We start from the raw sequence: 17980 nt of genomic DNA, 5'->3' as shown, positions 1-17980 counted from the left end.
CTGCACAAACTCAAAATTCTACTGCACACTTTAACAACAAAATTCTGCATATAAGTGCAGATTTTCGAAATCACCCTTGCCCTCATCCAAAATTTCCCAAATTGGATCCTACAAGTCCTAAATCAAGTATAAATCATATCTAAACCGAAGACAAGCTTCAGACCAAAGCAACTCAAAATCTAGGTATCTAAAACCCCTCAATTTACTGGATTTTCAAGGTTTCAGAGGTGAAAATGAGAATGGGGTAACTTTGGAGCAAACTCTCATCTCACGCAAGTCTATAACATTAATCTAAACTCGCTCAAATTGGTTTTACGACGAAAACTCTATCGAATCAAAATTTGACTCCTCAACACCCAATTTACCCTAGAAATGGCTCTTGCCCTCACTTTGGTCATTCATTTTCCTCCTTTGTACAGCCCAAGCTTTCCCACAGTCCTAAATGACATTTCAAACTAGGATTAACTCACTTTAACCTCCAATTACCACTAAATCCAGATTTGGCTTTTCAAACCCTTAAAGCATCACACTTTTCCACTCATATCACTACATTCTCACCTTTTAACCCTAGGTTAATTCTACCCTTCATCTCTATCAGTTTTCCATCAGCCATTTCAGCATACAAGCATCATCATAAAAACCCTAAAACAGAATGGGTAAGCTTGATTCATACCACACGTGACAAGTTTAACATGCTTTTATCAAATTTTTTCACAAATAACTATCATGAGGCATAAACCTAGTAAAACTACCCATCATAACTCCCAAAACTCAATACCCACGAAAATTTATGTGAGAATAAGTCTACCCAAACCTGAAATGTGAAGTCCCACAATGGATAGGTGCGCTTCACGACTCCGAAAATGGTTTCCTTTCGCGATTTGGAGCAGAAATGGTGTACAAAGGTTGGAGCTTTGATGGAGCTTCAATGGTGAGGAAGAAGAAAGGAATAGCAACGTGAGAGAGAGAGGGATAAAAGCTTATGCACTTTTGGCTGAGTGAGTGAGGAGAGAGGGAACGTTGCTTTTTAGTTTAAAAGGCTTCCTCTTTTCTTTTTTCTTTTTTTAAAAGAGTATGCCACATGTCTCCTTTTGAGTGGAGCAAAAAGGGGCCCACTTTTTCTTTTGGTGTGACTCATACTTAGTCATAAGAAGAGAAAAATCTGACCTTTTTGAAATGCTAAAATCCTACCTCGATTTGTGTGTCGTTTCTTTGGTTCCAGTCCCTCGCGTTTCTCTGCACCCGTCGGAGCCAGTTTTCGAAAGTAGGCAATATATATATATATATATATATATATATATATATATCAAAACGCTCAGAATGAAACCCCGAGCGCGGTTCAGAGGTTGGTTTCGTTAAATTTTAAGTTGCACGCAAAACGATAATTTTTAGACTAATTAGTTGAGAATTAACCTATAATTGTCCAGTTATGGATTTCGCTTCGTTAATCAGCCTAACCCGCGTATCTTTCCCCCAATATACCTACTTCTACCAGGAGTATACATACATATACACTGAATAATACTTATATGTAATCATTCAAAACACAACGTTCACAAAATTCCGGGTAGAAATTTCCAGGATGTCACATGGAGCATCATCAAGACCCTTGATAGCACTGTTCCATATGAGTAACAATTAAAAACTGGTGTTGTACGTTGAGATATTACAATGCAAATGTATTGAAAAGAACACTAACCTATTAATAATCCCTTTAAGGTAGTTGTCTGGCCTGTTATGCAATGAACAAAACCAGACAACTAAGTGTTCCTTGGGCAGGATGACCAGCATCTGCCAATGTCCGCTGCAGTGGAACCTAAAATGGGTTAGTACATTAGTAAACATTAATTAAATTTTGTTATTTTGTGACTTACCCGTTTAGGTAGGCTCCAAGATACACATCGCGTTGTGAACTCTGCATCCAACTCTTGATGTAACTTTCAGATTCAAACTATGATTGCCCAGACCTCTGAATGGACTGAGGCTCGAGGAATCCATAGATATCAGAATTCCCCGCTTGCATACATGTTTCAGTGAGATGCCTGTTTATGTTAAGTCAAAGTTAAATATTTATGAATTGAAGGTCATAACTTAGGTAAATAAAAGCCTTTTATATAAAGACTTACAGAATCCACAACTGTAACACTGATATGTTGAGACATTGACCACCGTGTGCGATTTCGGAGAGGTCTTCGTGCTTTATGTACAGGGGGAAATCTGGATTAATGACCCCGAACACGGTGGCATCCCATCTAACCTGATAAGGCCTCAAGAAAAGCTCTGGGATGGTCAATGTCATCAGATAAAGCGGATCATCAACCTCTGGATCGGGCTTCGGAGGTGGTTTTGGCAGAGACACAGCTACCTGTTCATGAAACAAAGTTAAATAGTCAAATTTGAGGCACGCTTAATGAATTAATTTAAAAAGAAGAAACATATAGTAAGGACAATAAGTACCTGGTGTGATAAAGACTTGATCAGATGTGTCGGCCAAGCAAGGAAGGTGTGAAGTGTCTGCCCCACTAAGGAAACCTCAGGCAACAAAAGAGTGTTATGAACAAGAGTGGATCCCTCATAAACTCTCCCCACGGCAACCAGGCGGGCAAGATCTGCTTCTATGCACAAGTCGCACCTGTCAGAGTCACCCGTCTCAGGATCGTTTCCTGAGGGATCAACACAACTCCCCTTTGTGTTCACCCGAGGACCGGAGGGACCAGGACCAACCAGAGGCTTAGGAGGTGCCTGAGATTGCATCTCTAACTGAAGCTGGCTGAAGGATGTCATGACCTACCTCGTCACTTTCTCTGTGATGGACTCCTCTAGCTGGTCCCTGATCTGCTGAGTCAACTGCTGTAATTCGTCAGGAGGCAGGGAGGAAGCGCTGCGGGATGTCCGTGGAGCCGATCCAAAGTATTGCTTGATAGTGACACCGGCTTCAGCAGCACGGACACGTCCAGGGTGCTCTGGACGTCCAATAGCAGCGGCCAGAACATCCTGACGTCCATGGGGGACGAACGATCCCTGTGTGGCCTGCTCCTCAAACGAATCCTGCACAGAAAACACACAGTGGTACATGGCATTCTCAAAATATTCAAACATAATTATAATGGTTAGTTGAAAATGACTTACAATCTTCTCAGCGATGCACAGATTTATAGTGAATAGTGCAACACAGTGAAAAAAATGCTACACAACGATCATGTTTGCACATTTAACGGTAACATTTTTAGATCAATGGTAATAATCAACGGTAACATTTGCATCAACGTTCCAAATCCTTCCCCATTAATTACCTAAGCTATTCAATGACCATATTCATCCTCATTAATAAAATGAACATTCCAAATCATCCACAACCTTCCTACGTTCACAAAAGGGTCCAAAAGCTTCTCTGAACTTCACCACCTACCCTCTCTGTGCCTTTCTATCTTCTCGAGAGAAACTTTTCTCTCTTTCACAATCTGTTCCTTCCTTTGCGTCTATCTATCTCTCCAAAAGCTTTCCCCTCTGCGCCTATCTATCTTCTTCTTCTCCGCCATTGTCCCTTCGCTAGCGTCAACACCTCTGACCACCACCGCAACACCTTCATCTCGCAACACCTTTCTATCTTCTTCCTTCCCGTTGTCATGGTAGCATCTCGCAACATCTTCGTTTGGCCTCACCTTCGCTTCACGTTAACACCTCCGACCATGGAAGCGTCTTGCGTCACCTTCGCTGGCATCAACACCTCCGGTCATGGTCACGTCTTCGGCCATGGTTGCATTTGGCGTCAACACCTCTGTCATTGGGCATCTGCTGTCACCTTCGCTGGCATCTGGTTTCCACCTTTACTGTTGCTTGAATCTGGGTTTGAATCACTTTTTTTTCAAATTTGATGATTTTTGGGATTTATTGTGGTTGTTCAACGAGTTTTTGTTCACTATTCATCTCTTGGACAATTATTTTTTCTTTTGTTAAACAAGTTCTGTGTGAGAAAATCATTTTTTTAATGGTTAGATATTTGTTCTGTGTGAAAAAATTATTTTTTTAATTGTTAAGTATGATTTCTTATATAAAAAACGATTCTCAATAGTGAAAGGTTTGCTTCAGTGAAAACAAAAAAAATTAAGAAATCGTTTCTTCCCACTAAGCACTTAGGGAAGAAACCTGCACCTGAAGATACTCTAAGTTGTGTGGGGGGTTTCTTTGGGGGTGGATGATTTTTCCAGAACTGTCAACACCATAGTGTATTTTTTGAAAGAGAACATTTTTTAAAATAAATTGTAAAAGGGAGTGTGTAAGCAGGGGAGTGTGAACCAACCCATGGTATGCAAAAATATAAAGGAATAAGAAAAATAAAGGCTTCTATCAGTATGGACCAGCACTGTAACGGGCTCAGAACAAAAGGAAAAAAAAAAAAAAACCTCTAAACCCAAACAAGTATAAACCAATAACAAAACAATTAAAATTTTAAAATGAAACTCTATAAATGTAAAGTTTTATAATTAAAATATTATTATAGACATCACTGCTCTTTTATCAAACGCTTATATATTTGTGAAATAATTTTATACCATAATTAAATGTAAAATAAATTAATTAAAATAACTTACTAAATACACTCTAAATTACGGCATGATATTCTCATAAAAATACTAAAACAAACATATAGCGTGAGGTGGATAAGTATTTAATTTACATCTCATCTAGTTAACTTATGAGTATAATTTTCCTAAGTAGCCATCTAATGAATGAATTACCTTAAACAAATTCATTTTAACTTAATTATTAGTCTTGTGTACTAAATATATGTTAAATATTTAAACAAAATTTTATACTGCATAAAATAATTTTATCCAATTCAAATAAATTTTTTTATGAAAGATACCTATAGATTCGTAAAAAAAAATTATGCTCCTATTTAAATTTTAGATTTAGATTAATTTTTTTTAAAATATATTGCTAATTTTAACAACATTAACTACAATATTTTTTTTATGTTCTTTTCCTTGAATTTAAAATCTTATATTTCTAACATTTTGTTAGTACCAAATTAGATTGTATGAAATTCATTAAGAGATTCAACTCTTGAACAAATTTTTTACATACATACAAATTTAATCATATATTTAACAAATAAAATTATATATCAATTATATCACATTATCTTGATAATAATTTAATAATAGAGTTTAATAATTATATGTATATAATATAAAAGTCAATGATTAATTATAAATAAATTTATTAATTTCTACAATAATTATTATTTTAAAAGTCAATGATTATTCAATCACCAGAAGATTTACGTTATCAATGCATATTCTTTAATTTTCTTCTCACAATAGTATTTACTTCTATTAACAGTGATTTGTTTCCATATTTATCAGTGATCAGTTTAGGATTTTTGAAGTTAGTTGTTCTTTCTTTTATTTCTAACGAAGTTTTACGCTTTAGGATGTATCGTCTACTGTGTTTTATCATGGGTTCTAGTGTTTTTGTCGGGGATCCTTCCCTCACTTATTAAAAAAAGTTTAATTGCATTTTATATTTCTATTTTTTTTTACAAATTTTATTTCTAATAAATTAATTTGACATATTTTACTTTTTAATTTTTTAAAAAACTTATAAATTTTATCTTTTATTGTACTGACGTGAAAAATTAAAATAATTATACTTTTTACTTCTAATTTTTTTTTTTGATAAATTTTACTCAAAACTTTAGTCTTTGATGAATTTTCTTCCAGATTTTTATTCTTAGGTCTAGCATGTCATGTTAGCACTGATGAAAGATAAAATTTACATGTTTTTTTTAAAAAAAATAAAAATAAAATACACCAAAATAATTTCTTGGATGTAAAATTCATAAAAAAAGTAAAAAATACAATTAAGAATATTAAAAAAGAAGAAAAAGAAATATTAATTAGTGATTTTATTCCCCTATCCTAACCCAAACATTAATTTATTCACAAACCTAATGCAAGTTGCAACCATAATCCTATATACAAAATAGCAAAAAGGTAGTCCCAAAACGTCACCTTTTCCTAGTAATTAGCTCCATCTGCTTTACCTTGACAAGTAGATAGATACTTAGATAGCTACGGCGAGAAGAGATCGAACGAACGAAATCGAAGCCAAAAAAGAACAAACAAAATGAGCATCGGAACAACACTTTCAACAACACCAAACCACTCTTTCCACTCCAACACCCGAACCAGTTTACTCAACACCGTTTCCCCAATCCAATTCCTCTCCTTCCGCAATCACACTCACAATCTCAGAGTCCTCTGTTTCTCTTCGAATCCGTCGCAGCAGCTGCCGCCGGTTGTGGTGGTTGGCTCCGCGAACGCCGACATCTACGTGGAGATCGACCGTCTCCCACGCGAAGGCGAGACTCTCGCGGCGAAGTCCGGCCAGACCCTCGCCGGCGGCAAGGGCGCCAACCAGGCCACGTGCTCCGCCATGCTCTCCTACCCGACCTACTTCGTCGGGCAGGTCGGCGACGACGCCTACGGCACCCTTCTCTCCGACGCGCTCCGTGGCGGTGGTGTTCGCCTCGATAGCCTCACCGTGGTGGCGTCGGCTCCCACGGGTCACGCCGTCGTCATGCTCCAATCCAACGGCCAGAACTCCATCATCATCATTGGCGGCGCCAACATGAGCTGCTGGCCCAGCACCTTGCCACGTCAGCATTTGGACCTTGTGGCCCAAGCTGGCATTGTTTTGCTGCAGAGGGAGATCCCTGATGCTGTCAACGTTCAAGTCGCACAGGTTGGGCCGGGCCGGGCCGAGCCTTTTAGAACAAAATCTTTGACGTAATTTCTTAAGTACTGTTGATAAGTATTATTTTCTAGACTTTAGATAAATTTATTCGGAAACACTTCTAGAAAAAATAAATTAGAAAGAATGAAACGAACTTCTCCGTCTGGTTTCTATACTTGTGTTATGTATTAATATTTAGACATTGCATTTAGAAACTGGTTTTAGTTCCTGCACTTACACTTTAAAGCTATTTTAGTCCTATAATTTTGGACATCAGGTACTAAAATGAATTAAAAAGTGTATGTGTCATCAAGACTAATTTAAGTGGTTTCAAGGTGTAAGGACTAAATTGTAAGATTGTGCAAGTCTAGGGATCAAGTGAATAATTAAACATATTTTCTACCTGGAATTATGGAATTAGAGTTTCATCTCAGTAATATGCTGTGACAAACCTTTGTTACCTGAATTACGAACAGAAACTTTGATTCTGACTTGAGAATGATACCAAAAGTAGTTAAATAAACTTCGGGATCTAAGTTTTGTGCTTTATTTTTGTCTTTCTTATTTGTGAGGCATTTTGGGTATTGCATTATGTGTAATGGTGTAATGCATGCAGGCTGCAAGGAATGCTGGTGTACCAGTAGTGATGGATGCTGGGGGCATGGATGGGCCAATTCCGCCACAATTATTGAAATTTGTTGATATTTTGAGTCCTAATGAAACTGAACTTGCTCGCCTTACCGGAAGGCCAACAGGAAGTTTTGAAGAGATTGCACAGGCTGCTTTGAAATGCCATGAACTGGTGAGTTCAAGTAGTGACTTTAGGGTTCACAATGAAATGCTTCTCCACATTATGCTAGTTGAATGCCATATTCGTTGCTTATGGATAGACAAGGTTTTAGATTGTGGTTTTATTCTGATTCTTAATATTGAGGAAAATTGCATAGAAATGCAGTTGCAATTGCAGTTTTATTGCAATTCTTAATATCGAGAAAAATTATAGACAAATGCAGTTTTATTGCGGTTGCCTACTGTTTTTGTAAAACCTTGAGAATGTCTTACAAAGAAAGCACAATTTTTCGAATATAATTGAAAATCTGAAGTAACTCTGAGGTTTTCTGTTACTGATACTCCTTCCCTTGTGTAGTGTTTACATGCCTGCATAGATGGCATCCACAGTGTCAATGCAGAATGAAATGGCCATCATATTGATGTTCATTAGAGATTCTTCTACAGAATTGTGATGTATTCTGATTTCTGAATCTGATACCTCCGGTTATCTGGTTCTCACTGCCTTTATTTGGTGGCATTATCTTCTAAACAAGGTTTTGAACTATTACTCCTTTATGTTGAGGGAAATGGAGCTGTTTACTCCTCTTGGCAATAACAACCTGCCTGCAATTTTTATTTCATTTTCTTTTCCTTGAATCCAATTAAATGCATCATAAGGGGAAACTATAGGGGGAAATGGTAGTTAATGACCAATAAACAATTGAGTTTTCTATTTCTTTTATTTCCTATGAATTGTCTCTCGGTGACACTGCAATAGATTTGAAATTGTCTCAGAATTTATCTTCAAACGTCTTGGTTGATTGGTGAAGGCTGATAGAATGATAGATGAACATTTTGGCATTTATCATTGTGAACAGTGCAATGTCTCAATGGTTCTAGTTCTGGTGTTATTTGTCTGAAATTTCAGGGAGTTAAACAAGTTCTTGTGAAACTTGGGGAAAAAGGATCCGCGCTTTTTGTAGAAGGAGAAAAACCAATTCAGCAGCCTGCCATACTTGCTAAAACAGTTGTCGATACAACTGGTGCTGGTGATACTTTTACTGCTGCTTTTGCTGTGGCCTTGGTTGAGGGAAAGTCCAAAAAGGAATGCCTCAGATTTGCTGGTGTGTATGGTGGAATGCAACTCTTTTTTCTTTCTAGAATTTTCTCTTTGGAAAAATGTTCCTAACTACGTTGTTCTGCAACAGCTGCTGCAGCTTGTCTTTGTGTTCAAGTGAAGGGAGCCTCTCCCAGCATGCCTGATAGGAAATCTGTTTTGGATCTTCTTAATTGTCAATGAGAATACTCAGAAAAGGTCAATTTTCACTGAAACACTTCTTCCTTTGTTTTAATTGTTTGGATTTACTCTCTCGTTCTTGCTTAGTGAAGAAAAAACATGATTTGGACTTCTAGAGAGTGCCTGGTATCAGTTTCTTTATTTGTTATTCAATTTTTGTTTTCCTTGCTATTCAGAATCACTTTTCTGATGCTCCTGACTACAATTGAATGGCTCTTGTCACTACATTTTCCTGCATGCTTCTAAAACTACTTTAATTATTATTTAATTTCATTTGATGCATAATGCATTCCTAGAACAATTCACGTGTCCATTTATTAAAAATTTCTCTAGTCTAATGATCCTGGTATGCGAACATATTTGTTTCAACAGGAAAATGATCAGTTTTAATGCCTAAATAGGAGAATCTGTTAGTTCACTTTCCTATTATTGATTGTTTTACACATTTTGAAACACGCATCTGATTTCAATGACTGATAATATTTTTGGTTGTCAGAGGTCACAATTTGGACTATCAGGAGCGGAATAACTGTGTATGGTAGAGATAAAGACCCTGGATGATGGCAGTAAGTAAAGCAAAAGTCCTTTTACAGAGCATTTCTGTAAGATGGATTCTTCAGCATAATAGCTTGTTGTCATTGTAATAAGATTAGGCCAAACATTTACACTTTTGACAATGGAAAGAAAACGAAGAGAAGATAAAATAATGTTTGACAGGTTTGGTTTAATAAGAGAAGAAGCAATGCAAGAAAATAAGGAACTTCGTCTTTCTTCGGTGAGAAAAGTGGGAAAAAATTAACAAACCGAGAAACATATCTATCTTGAAACATGACCCTATTCATTCCAGGACCTTTATTAAAAAAATTATGCCAATCCCAAAAATTTTTCTCAAAAAGTGATTACTTTCTCAAAAAAAATTCTTTTTCTTTTTCTTCTTTCGACCATGTTTATGATAAATTGACAATTATGACAATATCTGATAAATCCATTATTGCCTCACTTAAGTTGATTATTTCAAGCCTAAAACTTTGAAAGGAAAATACAAATTAAAGAGAAAACAAGGTGATTTTACGCCAAAGCAAGGTGATATGACACAAGGCGAGGATGGTTTTTTTTTTCCTACTCCAATGTTCCTTTGTATTCAGAATTGTTCTTCTAACGAAGAGCCAATCCCAAATGGCTTTCACCCCCTTATCCGCTTCTAGCTAACTGGCATTTGACATTATTTATCCAATAAATTTGGCCTAATTATAAAATAATTATCCTCCTAAAAAAATTATAAATTTGCTGATTGACCAGTATATGATGCAGTCAATATACTGAGACATACGATACCTGTATATTGATTTGTGCTTACCTATTACGGTAAATAATGATTTGGGTTCAAGTCTTCAAGAAACTTAGATTCAAGCTAAAACTTGCGATGGCAATTAAATACTTGAAGCTTGTATTGTGTCTACATAAAAACTAAGTTACACACTTTTCTTGATTGAACGTTATCCTCGGAGAGATGCCGGCAAGTTATGAATAATAAAAGCCACTGTTTTAATGTTATATGTTTGTTTGATTTTATAATTCAACAGGATTCACCAACAGATTTGAGGAGAAAACACGATTAACACCTTTTCGGTGACCAGTGTAACTTAATTAAAGATTTGTTTAAAATTTGGAATGATTCAAGAGTGTGTTTGGTAGAGAGATAAAAAAAAGATGAAAGTGTGAGGCATGAAAAGGAATGAAAAGATATGAAAGAAAGTGAAAAGAGAGTTGAAAGTATGATTGTTTGATTGAGATAAAAAAAAAAAAAAGAGTGTAAAAAATGAAATGTTTAAATTAAAGATTTGATAGGTAAAAAAGGAATTTATTATAAAATAAAAATGTAATATTATTATTATTAGGTTTCATTAACTCTACAGTATGTTTGGAATTATTCTTTAGCCATAATAAGTTAAGTATAACATATAACTGATTATGACATGAGAGAGATATATGATTCACTTAAAAATAATGATGCTCCAGCGGGCATTTTTTCGGCTTTGCGTGCACTTTCATCTTTTTTCTCTACTTGCCAACATCTATGAAAGTAGTTTAATATTCTGACTTGGTTGGATACATGGATTGGGTGCACAACTAAGGAAAAACCTCAAAATGCTTGCTCTGTTACATCCATGAGAGTTTTTTTCATGCTACCAGACTCTATTTTTTTTTAACCATCAAAATTTATTTTTTTTGTTTTTTTAAAAAAATGAATTCTAACAATTTTAAACCGTTAAAATATTTTACTCATGATTTAATAATTTTTTTATACATTTTGTTGGTTTTAAAGAGAGAAAAAAGATAAATATAAATTTATCGTGATTTTTTTACATATTTTGGTTGTTTTAAATGGTCACAAATCATTTTTAAAGAAATTAAATTAAAAATATTTTTTTACGGTGATGATTTATGACACTATTAACATAAAGAATAAGAGACTAAAAGCAATTTTTTGAAAATTTAAGGAACTAATAAAAAGAATCTTTTTTAAAAGGATTAAAAAATAATTGCTCAAATTGAAAGGACTAAATTTTTTTATATTGTATGATATTGGTTTGTTATCTTGCTGTCTACACCATACATAAACATTGGATAATTTATTTATTTTTTTACAAAAGAATAGGGTTTATCATGCTCTTATCCTTGGTAATAAAAAATCACACTCTTATCCCACTAGTTTGTTATTCTCATATGATCCTGTTGCCATATTCTAGCAATGATTATTGATCCTTTGATTTAAATTCAAATTGATTTAAATTGATGACAATAATTCAAATTTTATCCTTGATGAGCCAGTAATTGATCTGCATAAATTTTTATAGTAAAATAATGTTTAAAGATATGTGTATATGGTATTTATGTCATGTATTTTCTAAAGGTTTAATTTCCAAATTCAGGTCATTGTTATTTTTGGTCCCTCAAATTTAAATATATTTGTTTTATCTTCTAGATTTTGAAAATTATTCTTTTTAGTCTCTCCATAGATGGTAGTAGTGTTTACCAAACGAGGAGTATGAATTTGTAATTTGAAGTGATTTTTGATTGCTAGAAATTGGGCTTTAATTTAAATTTCAAAATAGATTTTTGGTAGCTTTTATCCGCCAAAATCAAGTAAAAAAAATCAAATATGGTTCTCTCTCTCTTGTACACCTGCACTCATGAACCTGAATCTGAAAACTTTGTGTGGTTCCTTTGAAATTTCAATAAAATTTTTGTTTTTCTAATATTTGTAATCTTGGTTTTGTTTTGTTTTTTTAATTTTTAATTTGAAATTCTGTTTTTCAATTTGTAATCCTGATTGTGTTGTTTTTTTATATTCTTCGTATTTCTGTTTTTTTTTCTCTTTTTATAATCTAATACGGAACCTCAGAACAGATAATAATAAAACAGAGAATTCAGGAAAATGAGAAGTAGTAATTCAGCATTAGACTGGAAATCATAAAAACTACAAAGGAGAAGGTCCCTCTTGTCCTAGAGCTGAGCTCCTAAATAGAATACCTCATAGGTTCTCTCTATTCCCACCAAAAACAAAAAAGATCCCCCCAAAAGCTATCCTTACACCTACTAAATAACAGAAAGGAAACTACCCACTAACTCTCTCCCACTCTCTCTTGTAACAAACTGCCCACTAACTTATTCCTCTTTTATCCTCTTTTCTTTCCACGGGAATACACTAACCATTCCCTTGGGCCTTTCTGCATCTCATGAACTAAAGGCTCCAAAGGCCCATTGCGAATTTGGTTCCTATCAACACCCTCTCCTTGAAGTAAAGTATTGTCCTCAAGACTCAATTCTGGAAACTGGCTCTTCAATGTCAATTTGTCTTCCCAAGTTGCTTCATCTACGTTTTTCCCCTTCCATTGGACTAGCCACTAGTTGACTCTTTCGCCTCTCTTCATTATACTACGAGTTGCCAACACCAGTTCTTGTTCAATTTCTCCTTCATGGTCATCCTCCAATCCACTAGGCAGTGTGCTTTCAACTTTGTATTCTCCATGTGCTTTTTGAGCAAGGACACATGGAAAACTAGGTGTATCTTGGAACTTGTAGGCAATTTCAACTTATAAGCTACTTCCCCAATCCTCTCAATCACCTCGAAAGACCCATAGTATCTAGCGCTTAATTTCGGACTGATTCTTGCAGCCACAGAATGTTGCCTATGTTGCTTCAATTTGAGGAACACCAAGTCACCTATCTCAAAATTCCTCTCATTTCTATGCTTATCTGCCTGTGTCTTCATCCTCTCTTGTGCTCTTGCCAAGTGATTCTTCAATTGTCTCAAAGCTTCATCCCTATCTTGCAATTCCCTTTGAACTACTTCCACCTTCACTTCTCCTTGTATACTCTTTACCATCATTGGAGGCTTTCTTCCATAAACTACCTCAAATGGCGTAGTGCCTATTGAATCCTAATAAGTGGTATTGAACCAATATTCAGCCCACAGAAGCCAAATGACCCATCCCTTTGGCTGATCCGTGATAAAGCACCTCAAGTATGTTTCCAAGCACCGATTAGTGACTTCGCTTTGACCATCGGTTTGAGGATGATAGGTTGTACTCATCTTGAGTGTTATACCTTGTAGTTTGAAGAATTCTTTCTAGAACAGACTCATAAACAACGGATCACGATCACTCACAACAAAATTAGGTACCCCATGAAGCCTTATCACCTCTTTCACAAATATTTTAGCTATGGCTCGTGCTGCGTAAGGGTGTCTTAATGGAATAAAATGACTATATTTAGACAGCCTGTCTACCACGACTAGAATAGCCTCAAACCCTTTGGATCTCGGGAGCCCCGTGATAAAATCTAAAGATATATCTTCCCATACCTGATATGGTATTGGTAAAGGTTGCAATAAACCTCCAGGGGCTGTTGTTAAGTATTTCTGGCATTGACAAACATCACAGTCCTGCACAAACCTCATAATATCTCCCTTTATTTCTTTCCAAAATAGATTCGAAGCAAGACGCCTATAAGTACGGTAAAACCCAGAGTGTACTCCTTGGGGAGTGGCATGAAACTCTTCCATTAACTTAGGAATCCAACTTGAGGTTTTAGCAACTACTAATTTGTCTTTGAAGAATAACACACATTGTTTATACTCAAAACCGATATGCTTTCCTTGATCTTGCTTCAAGTCTTCAATAACCTTCCTCCAAGTGGAACTTTCATGCACTTCAGTTATTAAATTTGGGTAGTCCAACCACACAAGTATGTATGCTAAGGAAATAAGCTCCATCTCCCCCATGCTTCTTGATAATGCATCCGCCCCCTTGTTTTCTAAACCCAGTTTGTATACAATCTCGAAATTATACCCCAACAACTTAGCTAGCCAATTTTGCTGGCTCCCCGTGGTAATTCTTTGTTGGAGAAGTTGCTTCAAACTCTTTTGATCGGAATAGACAATGAATTTCCTTATGGCATAGTATCGGCCAAGCATTTGGCATATTAGGATCTGGTTGACAGGCGAAAAAAAGGTCTGTGTTTCAAATGTGGTGGACCTTATGGCCCATTGCATCAGTGCCCCATAAAACAGCTTTGTCTCATCGTAGCTGATGATGAGTTGCAGGTTGAGTGCGAAGAAGAAAATGCGTTCGAGGATGCCCAAGAGGAAGGTTACGTGGTTTTTGGATGGAGAATGTAGCGCTTTATCTCTAAGGGGGATGGACGACGAGAAAACGGGGAGCCATAGTACCATGAAGCTACAAGGGAAGATAAGTGGAATTTCCATTCTTCTTCTTGTTGACAGCGGGGCGACCCATAATTTCATTTCAAGGAAATTGGTTGAAGCTTTAGGTTGGACATGGGAGGAGACAAAATCAATGAAAATTTTGATGGGGGATGGCCACGCGACTGAAACCAGTGGTATGTGTAAAGAAATCAAAATAGAGACAAAGGCAGGAAGGTTCACACTTGATGTTGTCTTGTTCGATTTGGAATATATTAATGTTATTTTGGGTATGTCTTGGCTAAAAACTCTAGGGGTAATGATGGTAGATTGGAATACACAGATAATGAAGTTTGAAACAGAACTGGGAATGAAAAACTTGAGAGGAGTAAATCAAGAAGAGCCTTTGTTTGCCACTTTGTGTGGGGTACTTGATGAAAGACAAGAGCAGAAGGAGAATGGGCTGAGCAGTGAGCAGCAACGAGCTTTGGGAGATATTCTTACCAGTTTTGATGATGTCTTTGTGAAACCAAAGGGATTACCTCTTGTTCATGTGAACGAGCATACAATTAACCTGAAATTGGGACATGATCCAATCAATGTAAGGCCATATAGATATCCCTACCATCAAAAGAAAGAGATATAGAAAAACAAGTGAAAGAGTTGTTGGAGATTGGTCATATAAGGCCAAGTCAAAGTGAATATTCAAGTCCGATAATTCTAGTTAAAAAGAAAAACAAGTGGAGGATGTGTGTGGATTATAGAGCTCTCAACAAGGCCACGATTCCAGATAAATTCCCAATCCCGGTGATTGAAGAACTACTAGATGAGTTACATGGTTCCACCTATTTCTCCAAGTTAGATTTGAGGTCCAAATACCATCAAGTTCAAATGAAGAAGGATGACATTCACAAAACTGCTTTCAGGACACATGAGGGACATTATGAGTATCTAGTTATGCCATTTGGGCTAATGAATGGGAGGAGCATATGGAGCAATTGAAAAGTGTCTTGGAAGATCTAAGGAAGCAACAACTTTATGCCAACAAGGAGAAGTGTAATTTTGGCCAAAGAAGCATAGAGTACCTAGGACATGTCATTTCAAAGTAAGGGGTAGAGGTGGACCCAAACAAAGTGAAGAGCGTGCTGGATTGGCCAATTCCCACTAATGTCAAAGGAGTATGTGGGTTCCTTGGTATCACAGGCTATTATAGAAAGTTCATCAAAGACTATGGAAAGATAGCTAGACCTTTGACTGAGTTGACAAAAAAAGATGGCTTTGGGTGGAATGACCAGGCTCAAAAGGCTTTTGAGGAACTAAAGAATAAGATTACTTCAGCCCCTGTCCTAACCTTGCCCAATTTTGAACAAGAATTTGAGCTTGAATGTGATGCATCCGATTTAGGAATTGGGGCCATTTTGATGCAAAGCAGGAAACCAGTGGCTTACTTTAGCAAGGCTTTAAGTAGTAGAAATGTCACTAAATCTGCTTATGAAAGAGAGTAAATGGTAGTGGCATTGGCTATACAACATTGGTGCCCCTACATACTTGGAAGGAAATTCACTAGCAGAACTCCCCAATAAAGAAGCTTAGCCTTCCATTACAAGAAATGAAATCTCTCAATACAAGGAAGAAATAGCTTTGAGTGAAAGACAATGGCAAAAGATGGTAAGACCGAGTATCGTATGCTCAGGGAATTTGTTTTACTCAGACCATGTACATTCAGTATGCAAACATTTGTATGGATTAAAAGCAAAGTAAATATCAAGTTGGATTCTGTACTAAAATCTATTTGAACAAAAAATAAATATCTAAAGTTATGAAGGTGAAAACTATCAAGTAAAGTACGTTGGGTCGTTCTATTGAATTACGCTTGATGTTTAATGTGTATTTTTGTCTATTTAACATTATCCTAGTGTTCTTAGGCTGAGAAACTACTCAAACCAAGATCCCTCTAGTGAATGAACCTAACTCTCTTTAAACTTCGTCCTATTCCTACCAAAAAACAAAAAAGATCCCTCCAAAAGTTATCCCTACACCTACTAAATAACAGAAAGGAAACTGCCCACTAACTTTCTCCTACTCTCTCCTATAACCAATTGCCCTCTCTCTCCTGTAACAAACTGTCCACTAACTTATTCCTCTTCTACCCCTATTTTCTTTCCAGGAGAATACACTAACCATTCCCTTGGGCCTTTCTGCATCTCATGAACTAAAGGCTCCAAAGGCCCAATGCGAATTTGGTTCCTATCATAATCCTAGTTGCGTTTTTCTGATTTTGGTTGTGTTTCTTAGATCTTGCAAACTTCCCGAACATTCTCTTACATTCCCAATCTAGGTTTGAAACTGATGAAGGAAGGAGATATGGATCATTTTTGTAAGTAAAAAAACATAAATCCATCACATACTAATCATGTGTTGAATTCTATTAACTGATCGAACACCATTTCAAGAAAAGGAGTGATCAGTGTAATAAAAATAAAACAAACAATTAGAGGATTTTGTGAGATAAAAATGGAAATATTGAGTTTGATTTCATAAAGCAATAAAAAAATGATTGAATTAACTAAACAAGTAGGTACAAAAGGAGTTTAAATACAAAATACAGGATATGTCAGAAAAGAAATTGCATGTGTTGAATGGATCAGAAAAGGTTGGGTTCATCCAACAACCATTTGAGCTAAAATTGATTATTGTTGTTATGTGGTTTGAAGTTCAAATTATTTATGGGAATTTAGGAATCAAAACTTTGGATATATTTTTTTTCCTATGAGTGTAATAAAAGTAAAACATAAGGAATATGAGTTGAATTTACTATAAATTTTATGGCGAACATCTCTCTTAAACTTTCCTATCCTATCCCTATCTCTCAGGTATAATTAACAGGGAATCCTTTTTTTCGAGGTTGTGAATAGTGATGACGATTAATCCTTTTTTTCGAGGTTGTGAATAGTGATGACGATTGGCAAAGGATCATCGAGCAAATGTGGACAGATTTCTCATTCCAAGCACGAGGGTAATTTAGGTAATAAAATTATATTGTAATCTCCTTGTCCAATCCTGATCCATTTTCCTCACCAACAAGATTCTCTCCAGCTCTTCAAGTGGACTTCACTGCCTTTTAATTTCTTTTTCTTTTTAATTAATCTAGTTTAGACTTCCTCTTTACTTTCACTCTCTTTCAATTTCTATCCCTGTCATTCTATTCTACTAAACTAAGTGTTAGGATCCTTCATTTGACAGTGAAAGAGAAGAGAAAACATAAAAGGAGTCAAATAAAATGAGATGACTCACATTTTTACGTTCTATTATAATTTAAATTTTTTATCTCAATTTTTTTTTTATTTCAATCTAAAAGATAGTGCAAATATGTGGGGAAAGTAAACCGAAACAGTACGAAGAAAAGAAAGCAAAAAATCTTGAAACAATTGTTCTCCCACAATGTAATAACAACAAGAAGTCAA

General features: G+C 35.8%; 1 protein-coding gene across 1 annotated transcript; it reads left to right on the top strand.

Moving 5' to 3' along the window:
• Positions 1-5974: 5974 nt before the first annotated feature.
• LOC100801418 (ribokinase) lies at positions 5975-9565 on the top strand. The gene is made up of 5 exons (NM_001370667.1): positions 5975-6750; positions 7358-7543; positions 8441-8636; positions 8721-8827; positions 9306-9565. Exons 1-4 carry the CDS (start codon positions 6133-6135, stop codon positions 8810-8812), a joined length of 1092 nt encoding a protein of 363 aa, NP_001357596.1. The 5' UTR covers positions 5975-6132; the 3' UTR covers positions 8813-8827; positions 9306-9565.
• The last annotated feature ends 8415 nt before the right edge of the window (positions 9566-17980 follow it).

This window comes from Glycine max, chromosome 15 (genome assembly GCF_000004515.6).
Source record: "Glycine max cultivar Williams 82 chromosome 15, Glycine_max_v4.0, whole genome shotgun sequence".
Classification (NCBI taxonomy): domain Eukaryota; kingdom Viridiplantae; phylum Streptophyta; class Magnoliopsida; order Fabales; family Fabaceae; genus Glycine; species Glycine max.
The sequence above is the reverse complement of the archived record's forward strand: the minus strand, read 5'-3'. Positions and strand labels throughout refer to the sequence as shown.

Bases quoted from the DNA above. Each gene is read 5' to 3' on its own strand.
- LOC100801418 (NM_001370667.1), top strand. From the start codon at position 6,133: ATGAGCATCGGAACAACACTTTCAACAACACCAAACCACTCTTTCCAC. The intron at 6,751-7,357 runs GTTGGGCCGGGC...TAATGCATGCAG, and splicing joins TCAACGTTCAAGTCGCACAG to GCTGCAAGGAATGCTGGTGT. The intron at 8,637-8,720 runs GTGTGTATGGTG...GTTCTGCAACAG, and splicing joins GGAATGCCTCAGATTTGCTG to CTGCTGCAGCTTGTCTTTGT.